This window comes from Pagrus major, chromosome 5 (genome assembly GCF_040436345.1).
Source record: "Pagrus major chromosome 5, Pma_NU_1.0".
NCBI classification, from domain to species: domain Eukaryota; kingdom Metazoa; phylum Chordata; class Actinopteri; order Spariformes; family Sparidae; genus Pagrus; species Pagrus major.
This window is the reverse complement of record NC_133219.1, coordinates 10,005,176-10,024,262: the sequence shown is the minus strand read 5'-3', so window position 1 is coordinate 10,024,262 and position 19,087 is coordinate 10,005,176. Positions and strand designations below refer to the sequence as shown.

The 19,087-nt window shown below is 39.9% G+C and overlaps 1 protein-coding gene across 2 annotated transcripts in view; it reads right to left on the bottom strand.

Annotated features, from left to right (window-relative positions):
- The window catches only part of trpm3 (transient receptor potential cation channel, subfamily M, member 3), a 167,095-nt gene that overhangs the window by 12,695 nt on the left and 135,313 nt on the right, over positions 1-19,087 (bottom strand). For both annotated transcript variants that reach the window (XM_073466053.1, XM_073466054.1), the window contains exons 13-18: positions 17,747-17,782; positions 17,441-17,581; positions 15,118-15,147; positions 13,312-13,604; positions 10,227-10,455; positions 3,988-4,191 (exon numbers count right to left, since the gene is read on the bottom strand). In XM_073466053.1, the coding sequence (XP_073322154.1) occupies positions 3,988-4,191; positions 10,227-10,455; positions 13,312-13,604; positions 15,118-15,147; positions 17,441-17,581; positions 17,747-17,782 (933 nt within the window). The remainder of the gene's footprint in view (positions 1-3,987; positions 4,192-10,226; positions 10,456-13,311; positions 13,605-15,117; positions 15,148-17,440; positions 17,582-17,746; positions 17,783-19,087) is intronic.

Here is a 19,087-nt window from a genome sequence, read left to right as displayed (position 1 = left end):
GGCAATGTCATCATTCCAAAATGTGAGATGTGTGTTTGAGGTGGAGTGTTGGGTGAAGGCTGGTAACACTGTATGATGCAGACAGGAACACTCATGGATTGTGTCTCAGACAACAATTAAGAAGCAGAAGAGAGACAAGATAATGACAGAAAGAAGACAGATAAAGAAAAGATAAAGGGTAAGACATAGATATCTCTTTTCAATCTGTGACACATTTCCTTATCCATGAGAGAGGGTTCGGAGCCCACTGATTTAATGGGTCATGGTCTTAATGTCAAAGCAACACCAGACCTCTGAGGGAGTTTATTCATTGAATTGTATTGTATGTCAAGAATTATACTGCCCAACAGACAAAACACAGTAACTACATATTTATTGTTATATCATATCAAAACTGAATTATAACTTGTATCTAACATTCTTGTATCACATCAGTTTTACTATATAAACACATATTATACCAGTGTTTTAAATCTGCAGTAACTACAAAGCAGACCAATAGAGTGCTGCAGGAATAAGTCATATAACCCGAAAATAAGTTAGCATTTATGCACTTTCAGTTCCCTTGTCTCGAAGTCGAAGTTGGTTAATTGCCCTCAATAAGGTCTGTTGTTAGCTTAGGATATTTTCACGTTTTGTTCTACAACATAAGATATATCTGACTTCAATTGCAATCTATTCTAACTCTAACTTTACAACTCATATATTGATCAATTTATAACAAAGTGTGTATAGTATTGTGTAGTAAGATCCATAGAAATGGCGAGCGCAGTGTAGGTCATTATAGCTTAATGTTAGCTTTTTCATTCTGGCGATTGTATTTACCCTTCAAAAATCATAAAAGTGTTCATCTGTGAAGATTATTTTACTGAACAAAACGTGCAAGTATCATAAACTTGTGTTTCGAACAGAGCTTATTTTCTGTAATAATCCAAAATCCAATGGAAATATCTCATAGGAGCTTTGTCAGGGGAACCAGGACGATGCTAACTTCCAAGTTAGCCAGCAAAAATTTGTTATCCCTGCAGCACTCTATAAACCAAAAGGCAATATTTTACTGCTCTGTAGCTTGGTAATCTGTGTACTGCAGGACTGCACTATCTGCTAAAGAATTGCAGCTAACTAGACTCAACTCATGAATTCAATGTGATTTGGTTTGGTTAAGCTATCTGAAAATCATATACTTTGTAGACTTTTACTCTTTTAATTTGTAAATTTATGTAGTAAATACTGATTACGATAGAAATATTAATAGTACTTGGACAGACAGAAACCAAACACTTGGTTTCCTATAAGCTGTGGACTAAGTTATAATTAAATTTTCCTCAACAAACTAGTTAAAACTGATAAGAACTGCAGTTTCTCTGAGCAGTGATTGTTTTTAATGGTTTATTTGAGAGGGATGATACATGTAGGCAATGTTACATCTAAATAAAAGCAACCTATGAAATGAATATAGCACTTCTAGCTGTAGCATATAGCTTTTCTGTTCTTGTCTCTTGTATAGTGGAGTATATTGCATTTTTTTAGCCTATTGTGTTGGTTCTATTAAATGACATCATTTGAAAACTTTTACAAGTCATCTTTTTTACAGTTTGCCATCCAGTCTTAAAAACCCTGCTTCACTGCTTCTGTAGTTACTGCACTGTCTTTGTAGGGCAGTATAGCAGACCCGGGGAAAGATAAATATTTGATCTGTCCAAATATTTGAAACACATGAGTAGTTGGTTTAAGTTCCCAGGCCACTGAGTAGGTGATAAAACCATCATTAAGAATTTAAAGAGGACATCACCATCAGTAAGGAATCAAGGGATTTCTATATTTTTCCAATGTTTGAAACATAAACAGTCAAAGTTTCGTCCAAGGCACACACAGACAGGGGCCTTCAGGGTGAACAGATTCAGATGCCAGTGTGTAAATCACACCATGCCTTTACTGTACTGAACATGCACGTTATCGATCAGCAAGTGGAGATCACACAAGCTATAACATTCATCACAGTGTGGTTTATCTAAAGCATCTGAGGATAGGACAATACAATCTCCCTCTGTGGTGTAGCAGTCTGTGTATATCTGTATGAATCTTTGTGTGATTCATAAGTGTCTGTAGGTGCATTTGTACAGTCAGAAGCCAGGACAATAGTAAAGGACCATTGCAAATGCATCCTTTGGCAGCAGGGTTCTTTGTGTGCCTCAGTGCCTCCAGGACTGCATGTGTAAAATGGCCCGTTTTGTGAATCTTTGTGCTGGCTTGGCTGGCTGTGCTCAATGCAGATGAAGAGTATGTACAGTGGTGCTGAAAGGCATTCAACTTCAATTCAATCGCTTAATGGGATAACCTCACACTCTGGCTACATGTAACGTAGGAGAACCATTCACAGAGCTGATGTGCCACTGAATGTATCTTTTTACTTGCTACACCTGCAGCGCAAGTACGCCGTAGAGTGCGAGTCGCAGGCAAATCAAGACAGTGAGCTTCCCTTTTTTGGATTGTGTCTTCAGTTGTGGAACCCATCACATCCCTGTGAAACTTCAACCTTTCACTGAGTTTTTGTAATAAGTTAAGACTACAGTAAGCTAGATAAAGTTACTAAGCAACCAGCGGCGACTATTTAATCGACCCCTTTCAAAACAGACAAAAGCAGGAAAAACACAAGTGGAACTTATAATATTAATGATGGCTGCATACACTTTAGGTGAGCTAGTTCCAGGTATTGTGCTTGCTCACTCACTGACATGACTTACTGGGACACTGAATAGAGAATAAATTGTATTATGTCACACCTGTGCTTGTCCTGCCTTGACGAGTCAAAATGTCTGCTATGAAAAGGGTCTACTGCTGACAGGGTGATCAAGACCTCAAAGGAGAAGCTAGCTGGCATCATTTCCTGTATACAGGTAGTTTAATCTTAAAAAAATTAACACTTTATATATATATATATATATATATATATATATATATATATATATATATATATATATATAAATAAAAATATATAGCAGACTGGTCTAGTCTTATGCTTGTAGAGTGGATCTCTTACGCACTGCACTTACGTTGTGTGTTGCAGCAACAGCTCCATCAACAGTCGGCATACGTTAATGTAGCCTGTCTGTTAGATTCAGTTTGCATATTAAAATTGTCTTTCGTAATCCTGCACTTGATTTCAACAAACAAACTGGATCTTGGTATCATCTCCAGAATTGACTGGATTGAAATGGAACGAGTCCTAATCCTGCTGTACATCCATGTCTATGCAGATGGATCAACTCTTCAACTGTGAGCCGGGAGAAGATGCTCAGACTCTGCATGATTTAAGCTCTGCAGCAGCAGGCGGCAATGGTTATATAATGCAAAAGCCTGGGCCTCCCATGCTCATCAGCCAACATGCTGAGTGGTATGCTGCAGCAAGCCATCATCATGATGGGAGAGAGTGAGGGGCAGCAATCGGCTAGCATACAGTACTGTACCTCAATCAGAACTGAGCTTGGAGAGACGGAGAGAGAGAGAAAGAGCTAGAGGAAGGGGGAGCCGAAAGCAAAAGAAATAAAGGAACAACAGAGGAAAAGAGAGAGAGAGAGAGAGAGCTGGGCAGAGAACGAGAGGGACCAAAGAAAAGTAGAGAGAAATAGAGGAGGAGATAGGTGGAAGAAGAAACATACACGAGGGAACCCACAAGCGGCGACAGACTGAGACGCTACAACTCCAAGACCATGTCTTTGCTGAGACGACGAGAAACAGGAAAGGCCGATTTGGCTGGAGGGGTCCAGTTGGCCAGAATAGAGAAACAAGTATGTGTGTGTATGTGGAGAACTGGGTGCATATGTGTGTGCGTATCGACATCTCATTGTGAACAGGTTGTAAAAAACTGGTCCACAAGAGAAATGTACAAAGGACACAGAATCGGGGCTATGTGTTCAATGATCAGCTGTTTAACGTTTGAATATGTGTATAGATTCTGAGATGCGGGGCTGAGGTGGGTTCTCTCACCACGGAGTTGTACTGCGTCTCACAGTAAGATCTTACTGTGAACTCCATGTCTTCCTCCTCCTTCTCCTTGACTGGTTTCTCAGGCTCCTCCTCCTCCTTCTCCTGCAGGTAGGTGTCCTGATCCTGGGGCATGTAGGACATCTCATCCTTGTTCTTGAACTCCAGACTCAGGATAGACGGTGGCAGAAGCAGCCCTAAGATTACCTGAGTGATGAGGAAGCGGAGGTTGAAGTGACAGATGTGACAACGATGTACAGTTTCATGAACAGCGCTGCTGTAATTAGGACACAGAAAGTCTGGAACAAACAAACCTTCATGATCAGGGAAAAACACTTTCCCCTCATGCCTGTACACGGCTGAATGACAAAGCCTTGGTATTTACAACCGCTAAAGCGAGGGTTCTCATTGTGGGAGTCGATTACAAAAGCATTAGTCCAGACAGGCAGCATGAGTATTGTGCTGCCACGATAGATGAGAGGGACAAACACCCGCAGCAGATAAGGGAGTCAGGCATGCTGTAAACACTTCAGATACAGTGCATAGTACCAGTCAAACAAGAAAAGCGTGAGCAAGGCTGTTACCACAGTAAGAAAGTGACAAATAAAAGACAGAGAAGATGGAGAGCAGTATGTCTTCTTATCTCTGGACTGAAAATGTATCTTATAATTTAAAGTCAGTCACAAGTTGCTTATTATCAGGCATATTAGTAGCATATTGACTGATCATTATTCATTAAAAAGCACTTAGTGATGCCTTATTTTGCCTTACCATATTCAGCTACAGCTACTAGGCCACAAAAACTACCAAACTACTGCTTTGTGATCAGGATGTTGTGCATTAATTACAAGGTTGATATGCTTTAATCAGTCTGGGCTTTATAAGGTACCACAAGAGCCGGGGTGGCAGTGGCTCAAGAGGTAGAGCCCCAGAGCCCCAGATCCCCCAGCTGCTTGGAAAAGATACTGAACCCCAAACTGCTCCCAGTTCCATTGGTGTGTATCAGTGGCTATGCATAGAAATGAGCATGGGCAGCCTCCACCTTGTATGATTGTGCATGTGAATGGGCGAATGTAACATGTGTTGCAAAGTGCTTTGAGTAGTCGTTGAACTAGAAAAGCCCTATATAAATGAAGTCCATTTACCATTTAGTACCATGAGAATAGTCATTCTCTATTTTTATGTAACAAAACTACATGTGTTAATAGTAATACTAACACTAAATTAAGCCTTTCTGATTCAGAAAATCTCTCCCATTCTGAGGTGAGGTCTTGCTCATAACTAATTCACTAGTATTTTGACACTTATTAACCCACACAGGTTCTACTAGTGAATAAGTTATAGTGAATGAGACCTTATGTTAGAATGTGGAATGTAATCTGAGTGAGAAAGGCTTAATCAAGAGTTCTTTGGACACTGTAAATACATGTAGTTTTGTGTTTTGCTACACAAGAATAGATCCATTTTATGAAGTATTAAGGGAAAATAAAAGGTACCAGGTAATTTATTGGTCATTGTACAACACAGGTTTGCATAACAAAATTAAAGTTCTTAAACTCCTTCGTGCTACACAAAAAACAGAAGATACATATGTATTAGGCCTGCACGATATGAGGAAAATCTGCGATGTGCGATAACACTGTTCAATATTGCGATGACGATATAACTTGCGATAAATAAACAAATATTGAAGTTTGCATATTATTAACTATACAGTTAATAATAGTGTTTCCGCATTAATAGGTACACTGCTAACATAGACCCCAAACATTGAATAGCCAATGTCCACTGAATAAAGAATGAAATAAATTATTTCGAACATGCTTTTATTGAACAAACTGCACATGAATACCCAACCAATTAAGCAGAACATTAATTTAAATAAGACATTATAACTATATGAAATTAAAGTTTAATTTCCCCTGCTCCCTTTAAACTATTTTATTGTAAACTCAACCAAAACATCTCTTACCATGCAGAGTTGAAATAAATGAAACATCCAGGGGGAAACAACTTAAATAATTAAATAAATATAAATTAAACATGGCACTTTAAATTAACTGTAATGTCTCTCATCACAATCATCAAGGCCCTTGACTCTGCCTAACAAGGTGCAGAGATCTATAGTATGAGGGACAAAACTGAAATAGAGTAGGGCCAGCCCACTAAATCAAGAGAAAATAAAATCAGGAAAAAATATCTACCCGTTAGGGCAAGTTACAACCTTAGTTATTCCCTTAACACAAGTTCTTGGCCAAGAAAACCAGCATGTTAACTTTGTTAGGTTGTTACCACATTCCCAGATGTGCTGATGTGCTCACACAGTACCTGTCATTGTAACACGTTGTAACAGTCAGTTGTTTAATGTAGCAGCACTAGGTGGCGCCTCCTTTTGTTTAGTGGGTAATGTAACCTGTACGATGAAGAAGAGCAGGTGTACTTCCGCTCCTCATGAGAAAGGATACCGCTAACAGAGCGAAGACTTCCCTTTTTATTTTGTCTTTATTTTGTGAAGTGTTGGTAGAAGAACCTCGGCCTGTGTTCATTTGCATGTATGCCTGTAACATTAGTGCCGTAGAGACCTGGCATGGTGCGGTCAGTGTTATGAATAAAAGTGCCATGCGGAAACCCCCACATGTTGCCTGCCGTCTCTTGAGTAACCGGAGCAACCGCACTAAAGTGGACCATCACCTTCCCCTTCACCAGCCCACGTTACAACGTCGTCTCTCCTGAATCCAAAATAAGTTCATATAGCAGAAGTGCTGTTTCTTTTCACCACAAGGCCTTCGTCGACCATTTTCATCGCTTTTTTCTCCTCCCTCAGCCATCATAACCTGGCAATCACCACCAAACTGATGCCGATTAATTTTGTCAGGGTAGCTAACGGCTAGCTGGGGCTTCATCTGATTGGCCTTTGTAAACAGGGCTCCGTCTGATAGGCTAAATGTTAGCATGCTCATGGCGCATGTAAACAAAATGATTTTTCTTATTCATCGCGTGTCAGGCAGTCTTTTGCGATGTGTTTATCGCACATGTTCATATCGCGATGACGATGAAAATTCGATTTATCGGGCAGCCCTAATATGTATACAGTTATTTATATATAAATATACATAAACATGTAGTGTATCTTTTGAATTTGCATCGGTGTGCAAGTTAACAGCAACTACAACATGGTGATGATATGGTCGGCATCTTCACATCAAAATTTCAACATCTGGGAAACACTGTCCATCCACTTTGAGTGTGAGCACCAAGCATCAATGTTATAAATACAGAGTCCACCTCTCATCATTCGGCTGTAGTCCTGCACTCTGTTGGTTTGAAACACTGCCCGCTTGTTGAGTACAACAGCTTGATCCGAGATGTTGTGGTGGAGACAGGTCTCAGGAGGCACAACGGTCTCTGATTTCATTAATTGTTTGGCCAGTCCCCTTTGTCCATTTCCTTTTCCTGCGACCAAACATTAGTCAGGAGCAGCCTTAAAACCAAGCCGGATTAGCATGGCTCTTATTCCAATTCTCTTCCTCCCTGGGGCAGTCTGACTGCTCAGGTTGGATGGTCAAAAGATGCTGTGGGCAATGATTGTCTCAAAGTCTGCTGCTCTTAATCCAAAACACTCGCTTTTTTCCCTCCAATGCTGATGAAGTATTTCTGCCGAAGGCAATAGGTGTTTCAGCAATAAAGCAGAAAAAATTACAATTACTTCTGACTATTTTTGTGGTACTGCCCGCCCTATACAGTCCAATACTGAGCGAAGCATATTATGATCTTAATTTATATTCAAGAACTTCCTAATCAATAAGCAGTAATTAGGAGATTACTGAGGGAAACTCTTAGTTGATAGCCTAGTAGTAGTAGAAGAATGTGGTCATGCAGAATAATGCATAATAGGAGTTTTAAAATGACTAATAAAGAGTCAATATGCCACTAATATGCATGCTAATAAGGATGGTATCAGGATGACATATAATGAGGGTAGTGACTTGTGAAAAATACAATTAAAACCACAGCACAGAAAGTGAAGTCTCAGCTTCTCTTGTCATCAGTCATGTCGAGGGGTTGAAAGCAAAGAAATCAATAGTTTGTCAGACTCATTGATGTGTGAAGAAATCAATGTACTCATCTTTGCAATTCATAGTCTACTCCCAGCCTCCAGTAACGGTATACTGATATGGTATGAGAGTGTTGGGAGGGGTGAGGCCGAATGCCCTAACAACTATAGCAACTCAAAAATGTACACACATATTATTTTGACAACATTTTGACAATGTTATTTGCTGTATATCATGAACTCCTGGGGGCATCGAATCTTGTTTGTTCCACTTGTGGTTTCCTTCCTGTCTTTCTGCTCCGGTGAATTTGCTTTAGCAGTGAACTATCTCTCTCCCTCCTGCAAAGGCCAAACCATACTTAAAGCACTTGTAGTCTGCCCTGCTCCAAGACCTATTCCCCTGTCTCATTCTATGTATGAACGAGTGTGAACCCAGCCGTCCCTCCAGCAACTCCCAGGGTGACTCTTCATTATAAATAACTCTAACCTCTCCGATCTGAGCGGCTGCCTTCTGTCACCCTACCACCAGACATCGAGAAAACCCACATGAGCAAAGATTACTCAAGACTCAACCACCAGTCTTAAATGAATCTACTCTGGACTCAAAGGATGTTCACCAAATAAGCCTCGATATAAAGTATGTGGCAACAATGTTTTGAAGTAATATGGTCTGTACTTCTGTCCCCTCTGGCTTAATTAAAATGCTTTGTAGGCTCATACTAATGAAGACCAAAGTTGGACCTGGCGGGCCACCTCATCCAGACACAGTTACATAATTCAAAGTATTACCATCCAAAAAAAACCTCTTTCCTACAAATAAACACCCTAAAAATAAAATATTTAACAACTTTCTGTTATTAACCAAAAGGCTGGATTTCGATTTGTCCAGAATCCAATGAAAAAAAATCAAAATTTAATTGTAACAGACTTTTCCATCGGGGTCAGGTCTGTTTAGTCCTGAGCTTCCACAAACTAGAAGATAAAGTGTGTTAACTGTCAGTGGTGACCTGTGGTCTTTTCACAGCCCAGCGCTCTCCACATTATTGTGAATGAGTCATCAAAGCGAAACCACAGATATAACCAGCCAGATGGGTGTACTCCCAGCTCTATTTAATGAAGGTAAACAGCCCTATGTTGTACAGCATATGGGTTATCTGAATTGATTATATTGTTTTTTTGACTATGTCCTGATATTTGAGAATTGTGGCAAAGATATGCAAAGATATGCAATGATATCTGCAACTGTGAAAATATGCACCTGTCAATGTTTTTAAATTACCTGCATTTCGTACTGCTATTTCTCATCTGTCAACGTGTACACTGATACTGCACATGTACCGATATATATTTAATAGGCAGACCCAAACAGAATCTGCTGATTTTTTTCAGTTTTGTGGTGATCCAGAGTAAAAATCTACAGAATTCAGAGGAATGTTTCTTATTCATTTAAAATAAAAAAGACTGTTTTTGAGCAAAAATAATACATTAAAGCAACCGAAAATTATCTAAAAAAGGTTGAAATTAATATTCATTACTTAGTTCCTCAGCAGTAAATCCATTTTTTAACATATTGTCACACTGCACCACAAATTTTCTTAACGTTAACTGAAAACGAAACACAACAGTCCCACACATGCAAAAAAGGGCTGAAGATGTGTCAATGTTCTGAGTTTAACAAGCAGCAACTGTGCTCTGTTAGAATCTGTGGAAAATCTGGGGAGTTGTTTACTGAATTCTGTGGCTGCAGATTGCGTGTGAGCCTGGTAATAACCTAATGCTGGGTGACCTCTGCTTCTCATATAGGAACATTACGTCCAAAGCAACTAACAATTTTCATTTTCTACAGGAAGGTAATCAGCACTTCTCTCTGCTTCACATCTCTACAGTTCCACACCTGGCAGCTGTCACATGTAACAACTCTCCACTTAGCAGCACCACTCAGCAGATCCACAGGAGTGATTTGGGCCACCTCTGCAGAAGTTTCTCAGAGAGCTGAGAGCCTTTCTCATTACTTTCTGTGCCATAACTTTTCTCAAATAAGTCTGAGGGGATTCAATCGTTCCAGTGCAACCCTGCCTTTCTAGCCTGAAGCCTGAAGTAACTGTGAAGTGCACAGAGATGCTACTTAATGTGAGCACACTTTCCTTTACCCACAGGTTATCCCAAACATCTGTCCAACTTCTTTTACCTTCAGGCCTGAGTTCTTGCGCATCCGCAGGCGTCCCATCCACATGTCGGTCAGCAGCATCTGACTGCAGGTGTGAGCGATGAAATCTCTGTGCTTGGCTGCTACCGCCAGCTGCAGGCAGGTGGCGTTGCTCCAGTTCTTCAGCTCATACGTCAGCAGCTTCATGGCCATCTGCTCGTCCTGTTTATAGGACTGGTCGAGGAGTTCCACTGCCAGCTGGCCAAACTCTCTGGGAAATTATATACAGGACATATACAGGCACACAGAGACAAGAACAGTGATACACTGTGCTCAAAAATGTGAAAATGTAATTAAACTAGTCGAGGAATCACTGACCATCTGGTCAGATTCTGTAAGAGATTAAATTTGCATACAAACACTTGCACACAAATAGCGATACAACATTTGGTAAATCACGGCACACAGGGAAGGTCAAGGACTTACAAGAAAAGCGTATCTAATTTCCCTGGTGGATGCACACTCGCATACAGCAAAGTACCCAAATTCTCACTGGTAACTATGTCTGTATCTTTTCCAGGGTGACAGGGTTTGAAACACTTGTTATTTAAATTATAATGTATGTATACTGCATGCTGAACAAGAAATGCTGTGTGCAGCAGTTATTACACAACGACAGTGCTAATATGAAATATTTCTTCGAGAAATTAGGCAGAAATATGAAAACAATATCTAAAAGTCTAAATGTTTGGATGTACTATGACCAACACACAGCACACAGACAACACAATTTATCAAATATAAAAAATTGCAAAGTAGCATAAACCTCTCGCACCAACACTTTAATACGTCCCCTTTGGACAATACACACATAAATCAATACTCCGAGATCAAGTTTCATCCTAATTTTAGCCTTTGAGAGGACTTTCTTCTACACACACACACACACACACACACACACACACACACACACACACACACACACACACACACACACACACACACACACACACACACACACACACACACACACACACACTCACACGCATTACAGCACAATATTGCACACTACACTAGAAAGCAATCTGTTCTGTACAGTTTAATGTGTATAACAAGGCACCAACACCACTGGGGTTGGGAGGATTTATAAAACAAGGGCTCAAAATGGCACAGATGACAGCACATAACCCAGTTCAGCAGTTTCTGTTTATATGAGGGGCTTTCCTAATGACTTGTATATCATGAAAATAAAAGGTGAATATTCTACAGTAACACAGCTTGTTTGCAAATGTCTTGGAAAGTAAGAAAAGGTCCCTACAGAATGTATGCATTACTGTATGTACTTTCACACAAAATAACAAGTTCACATAAACATCCCTCGAGTTTATCCATATCTACACACATACAGTCATTCTCAAACACTGCAATCACAAATAACAAAGGTTTACATGTAGATATAAAAATGCATGAAGTTAAATGAGCTCCTCGAAGGAAGCCAAGCAAATTCTCTGTGGAAAGTACACTTAAAATATGCCAGCTGTAAGGCTGTCCTTTGAAACTGTGTGTAAGTGTGTGTGGGAAATCGAGGTTGGCGTGTTTTTGCTTCATCTGTAGTAACTGAAAACTTCCCCCCCAATTAACAGTAATTTCCATAGCCAGCATTTTCATCTCTAGGTGATTACCTTCATCTCAAATGCATATCCTTAACTAACGATGATGCATGTTATTAGATTTCTGTATCTATGTCACTGACGTCCCATGGGAGCCTGGAGTAGTCCGAAACGGGTCAGTTTGCAGCGAAGAAGGTATGTTAGTGTGTGTCTATGTGCCCACATGTAATGGAGTGTGGAGGCAAATGTCCCGTCTAGACTCGCCACTCATCTTTACATAAATAATTTAGAGCAGAAAAATGTGCATGAGAGAGGTCTGAACTAACAGAGAAGGACTACAGAATCTCAACATATTGAAATACCCCGTTTAAGAACACATATGGCTGCAAGTGTGAGTAGTTGGGAAAAGTTGGGACACTGTGTTCCTTCAGTGTGTTATATAGGTCCTTGTGCATGTAAAAGAACGAAGAAGGGCGGGCCTTAAAAAGACAGTAGCTAAAACAGAGTGTCAGAGAGAGAGGGAGTACAGTGCTGCAGCACTGGACAGAATCAGAATAATTTTTTTTTTTTGAGCATTAAAGGTTGTAAACCTACTCGAGTAGTAACTCAAAATAAAATTATGAACCTGAAAATAAGCATACTGCTGTGTCCTCCATTGATTTTTGTAAATCTATTACTTATCCTGAATTTGATGCCATATGTATATATATATATATATATATATATGTATATATATATATATATATATATATATACACACACACACATATATATATGTACTTGTGCCATATAAATATACTTATCCTGAATTTGATACCAGCAACACTTTTTCAAACAAGTTGGGACAGATGCAACAAAAGACTGTAAAAAGTTGTGGAATGCTCCATAAACACCTGTTTGGAACATTTCACAGGTAAACAAGATGACTGTATCATGATTGGGCATGAAAGGGGCATCCTTTTAAGGACTGGGTGAGGTTCACCACTTTGTGAAACACGATTGTATAAAGAACATTATTACATGGGCTGAGTTTGTTTGGAAATCATTGCATTCTGTTTTATTTCCATTTAAAGCCCAGTTCAGACCAAAGATTTGCGACACGAAAGTTGAAGGGGAAAGATGCAGCAGTGTGAACTGACCCATTGCAGCTCGACGAGGCTGGCTGATAATGTTGCCTGCGATCCAGCTTGCCAAGTCGTGGCTGTTTTTGTTTTTCTGCCATTCCATCATTACTACAAATGCAACTATAGCAAGGATCTCTGTGCACATTCATATTTAAAAGGTGTTACAAATATATCCAGCTATAAAAAAGCCTGACAAGCTGGCAGTTACCACAGAAGTACAGAGCATTGTAAATGAGATGATAGACCGCCTCATCTAGTCGCATTGGTGTGAACTGGCAGGTTTGCAGAACGTTGCAGACTGACACTCGTCTCGTCACAGATCTTTGGTCTGTACTGGGCTTAACACAGCGCCCCAACTTTTTTGTAATCTGGGTTGTAATTCATGTCACCCACCTGGAGTTGTGGTTTAGTTCCTGAGAGATGTCGTCCACCATGTCGTTCTCGGAAGCTTCGTGTGCCATAGCCTTACAAAGCTTACATGCCACCAAGGCCTTGGCCATGGCCTCTTCGCCATGCTGCCAGAAGAACAGCGCCATCTTCTGACGTTTCATGAGCACGGCCCACACCATGAGCTCATGGAAGGGGAAAGGAAAGTGGTTGATTTCAGGGTCGTCTAAATCGATGTCCACTTCCTCCTCTCGTTTACGTGTCGTCTTCTGGCGACCTCTCCGGATGGGCATGTCATCCTGGTTGGGACCCATAGTAAGTGAGTAGGGTGGAAAGAAAGAGACAGCTATGTAGATAGACATATTTTGGGGTGAGTTGTTACAGATTATAATTATTTCCATAGGTAGAGTACAACTGCAGAGTGTTTTAGGTTGATGCTGTACTACTTTTGGATGTATACAGTCAGAGCTTGGGTTCTGGATTGTACCCGTAACTCTGTCTCTGAAGGACTGGCCCTGTGTCTGGCCACATTGCACACAAGTCTAGAGGGGTCGTAGCACTCAAGGAAGATTTTCAAAATGTATTTTCTAAATTTGCTCACCCTCCACATGATGAGAGTTAGTCATGAGGCAAAATCAGACTTTGAAGGACATGGGTGGAAGGACAAAGAGCAACACACAAAATACGCATCACAGGCTTGATCTCATACACTTTTCAATGAAATCTTCTCAGAGGATTTTACTTTGGTCTCTCTTTTTATACTTTTCCATTAATTTTGAGAACGGAAATAGCTCCTCGATGCAGATTGTCTCTAGAGGGATTGACACTGCCAGTTAATGTTAAAATGCCACATCAGCTGGATGGCATTGATCTCCAATAATTTCATATTTTAATAATTGAGGACTACTGATGGTTGATCAATGACAGAGATCTGAGAATTGGCTTTCAGCTGTTGTAGAACTGCTGCTTGCTTTGAGACAGATTATGGCATTAAAAAATATGGCATTAAATCATTCAGTTGGTGACAATCCATTTACAAAAGGGTACGTTTGTGATTTTTTATGGATATTTTGGAAAGATTACAGCACCATATATTTATATCTTCAACAATCACAAGTGTCGAAGTTAACAGCAGGAAATTACACTGATTAAATTATAAATTGAATTACAAAAAGAGAGAAAGACATTAAGGTAAAGACTTGAACAGACACACATAAACACACACTGACAGGGAGACGGATTTCAAACAGGCAGACGTACAAAGGAATGGACAGCCATGCACGTTAGATATAAATACCTCTGAGAAAACTGTAGACACATGCTGTGATAAAAGCTTTATGATGTGGTTACTTCATGGTGTGTACACCATGGATACATGTGAGTCCACAAACCACATATTATGTAATCCTGTCAGGTCTGTCATAACCTATTCTGTGAAAATGTGACTGGGCTGCTCTGACATGTATCATAATAGTTACGGTCCATTAAACAGTAATGTGGACATATTTTTTCATCTTATAAATCTCTAAATTGTAAATGATCTTTGAAAAAGGTAGTGTAAAATGTATTAATAATTTTATCTGACACAGATCCTTCAACTGGCTCAAAAATGTATGCAATTTCCAGCAGAATTAATTCAATATGGCTCAAGATCTTCCTTTCAAAGACTGAGAGGCACACACACAATGATTATTTTGCTGAAAAGATTCTGTAGACTGACTATACACTGAACATGTTATGAGGGAGAAGACGAGAGAGAGAGGAACAGTAAAGGAATGACTGAACGACAACCTTGATGAGATCAACACTCACCTCCATCCCCAGCAGTTTCAGGGCTTTGGGCTAGAAAAGCAACAAAAAACATAAAGAAACAGAACAAGACCTTGTCGGATGTGTTTTTATAGAGTAATGTACTCTATAAGTACAACACAGCACAGACTGACAGAGAGACAAACTCACTCACATGAAACCAGAAACATTCTTTGATATGGTAAGTCACTCACTTTCAGTTTAATGCTTTTCTTTAAAATGGCAACATCAATCAGGGATAGTAATTTGTGCTGGTGTGATTGACAGTATACGATACATACAGAAACAATCTCTTGTGGTTGCGTGCTTGCATGTATTATAGGAGAATGTATTTGTGCATTTGGTACAGTACTGTGTATCTGTATTAAAGCAGGGCATGTATGAATTATGTATTCATGAGCCATCATCTGAGTTGGTAAAAATAGCCCAGGTCTCCTGTGGGGATTTTGTTATCTGCATCTATTTCGAGGCTTTGTTTTTTCTTGTGTGTGTGTGTGTGTGTGCACGTGAAAATGTGATCCCAGGTTTATTTCATCACGAAAATCACAGTTAAATTGGAACTGATTGACAAACACTCTTTCTCTCTCTCTCATTTTGCCTCTTTGCTCTGCTTTTTGCTTTATCTGCGTCTTTCCAGCTGCTTTGTTTCTCCCATGGCACACATACACTGAGATAAACAAGCACATGAAGACTCACATACACACATTCAAACATACAAACACAAAGGTGCACAATCAAGCAGAGGTATGGTGTTACTGATACAGCTGTGTGTTCTTCTATTTTCATCACACCTGTGACGGTGCGTGAAGTATTGAGGCAGAATGAGAGAATTAGAACATCAGAATATGAACATAAACCAGATAATGTGCAGAATGTGTGGAGTGAAACACACAAGCACCAAACACTATAGCTCATGATTTCAATGATCAGTTCCTCCACTTTGATTGAAGGTGTGCTAATCAGTGATATGAGTTTCTGTAGTGGTTGGAATGAAGTGTGTGTATCATTCGGGTTACGTTATGATGGCACATGATGAAGAGCCGCTGCTATAGATGGATGATCTGTTGCTCTCTACTTGATGTGGAAATGAACTATTATGTTTGACCTCTGTGGTTGAGCATAGGAGAACGTGATTTCGGTGGATTTGGTGACATCTTCCCAATTGAAACAATACAATAACTAATGAAAATATGTTTGTTCATGTTTTGTCAGGCTGACATATGTATGCAGATTTACATTTTCATCCTTGTGCGACATTAGCTAGCAGTTGCACCCCCAAAACAAACATGTCAAACCTGCGTGTTTGGGCTCATACATAAGACTGACATAATAGAAGTCATTTGTTTTCCATCTATTCCAGGAGAATTGTTCCTCCCTGCAATTTCAGTCAAACATTTATGACATTTATAAAACTTTATTTCCTACGCAACGGAAAGATCAAAATCCACTGGCAGTATAAAACTATAATGATTGTCTCACGGTTGTATGCCTCCGCATACCAGTCAAGTTGCTGGTTCATGGGCTATTGTGGATGTTTGTGCCAAATTTGAAGCAATTCTCTCAATCGTGTTCACAAGAATGGGACTCCATGAGGTCAAAGTGACCCTGAACATTTACCTTTGACCACCAAAATCAAATCAGTTCATCCTTAAAGCTGCTGTATGTCATCGTTTTAGCTAACTTTCTGTCCGTTTTGCAGTTTAGCAATCCCCTCCATCCTCTCTACATCACCACATGAACAGGGAGTGGTCATCGCCAGATATAGCAGCAAACAAGGAGGATCCTGCTCTCCTGCTAATGTGCTGCTAATTAACACTTATTTTAACAATAAAATATCACTTACAGCAGCTTTAAGCCATAGTGGACATTTGTGCCAAATTAGAAGATGTACCCTCATTGTGTTTCTGAGGTATAGCATTCACAAGAATGGGACAGATGGTCAGGCGAAAACATAATGCCTCTGGCCCCGGCTATCGCCAGCGCGGAGGCATAACAACATACAAACAGGATGTGGTTAACTCACTTCTGTCAACCTTGCTGTATTTCCTGCTCATTCAGTCATGTCACAACTAATAACATCTAAATGTTCATGCTAATTCACTACTTGCATCAGCAGGTGAAGTTTGCCCTTGAGTGCACAATGCCTAATTAACATTTTATTATAACACATAATTTGCCCATATTATTCATCTTTCCCTTATCAGGGATAATTTGATAATGAGGTTCATTTCACTGATATTGGTCTTTTGATTAATGGCATTAATAATCCTAGACATTAGTGTATTAAATGGAGGGGTATTAATTCAGTTGAAAATCTTTCACTCACCCTCTTGGGTCCAAAGAGGTTGTGGTAAAGTGTTCTGAATCTCTTCCTGGTGTAGTTACAGCGATACGCCCCGCCCATGAGGTATTCAATGACCAGTCCAATGTCGATGAGGCTGATGCGGTAGTCCGGGGGCAAGTTTCCCTAGAAAATCAGAAAGTGTTAACAGGCAACAACCCAAGGCAACTGATTAATAATGGAGGTTAAACAAAACGAGTACAAAACGAACCACACAGTCTTTCGCACACTTTACAAAATCTATATCAAACATTTTTTGGCTATCAAAGAAAACGTGATTATCGGATTCACCTTGAAGTAGATCCAACTGAACCCTGGATATTCTCGCTTGGAAAGAACACACAATGTCAGTGAGTAAACGGCACGATAAGCAAGAGCAGGGGAAATGAGATACACAGAAACTCTCAGGCACCATCTCTCTTCCAGCCTCTTTAATAAATGGTTATCTCGGCCAGACTGTGGTTCAGTTTATGTTTTTGTATTGTGTTTAAAAGTCTTAAAAACTATGTGAATCTAGAATTCTTGAGCTATTCATCTGACCTCTTAATTGTTTGAACCAAGAGCTGGTCGCAGCTTCAGGTTAAGACATTAATCCCGAGCCCCGGATGTAAATTGTTCTCTTATTGAGGAGCAGAAAATGAGGAGAGAATGAAAACTCAGGTGCAGTATGAATCGCAGAGAGAATATTCTGACTGAGGACAATTACTAAGGATGTAAAAAATTGAATGATTTATCATAATTTGCATTTAGGGAATTAATGAGATCTTCTCAGTAGAGTTTAATGTAGTCTTGAAGAAAGGAAAAGAAAGAGAGAGTGGTAATATCTCATTAGCCTGGAAGAGAGGGCTAATAGCATGGAGAACAGACAGGTGGGAGGGGAGAATCGCTATTGAAAAAGAAGTCCTTTCACGTGAGGACTATAACCATATCAACACTCACTGCTCCTCATCGTGCCCTCAATGTCAACCCTGGATCCTGCAGTCATTATCCTGACCCCCGCTGTGTCTTCGAGCTACACACAATTACCTTACATATCTTTACATCTTCCTTGATACCATCTCCACTCCTCTGCCTCAGATGCGAGATCCTAGAAATCCTCTCTGACCTGCTCATGCCCAGCCTGTCTTCATATCCTACGATTCAATTTCATTGGCGGTAAAGCCTGGCAAATCCCTGTAGGCCAACTAATGTGCTTTGAAGTAGAGAGAGCCACAGCTACTGCTTGTTTTCATACATCCACAGTTTAAAGTGAATACACAAAGCTTCACTTCCTGCTACTTATATAAAAATGCACCAGTCAGCGGTCAGCCGAGCCCACTTTTAATTCTCTGTGGGGTTGACGCTCAAGGTAATAACTGTTTCTTAATCTTGACTGGCATCCGAAGGGAAAAATGATGGGTTAATTAACGGAAGTACAGCAGAGTTGACATCAAATCGAAACTAGACCAAACATTTAACACAGTTGACAGCTATTCTACAGGTCCAAAACTTTGCATTACAAACTGGAACGTGTAACTACTTGGAAATAATCTATGATAATAAAAAGTGATTCGTTAGGAAGGTAAAGATGCTACAGGATGCTCCTCATACAGGCAAATATCACCGCTGGACAACACAATCATGACTTCGATT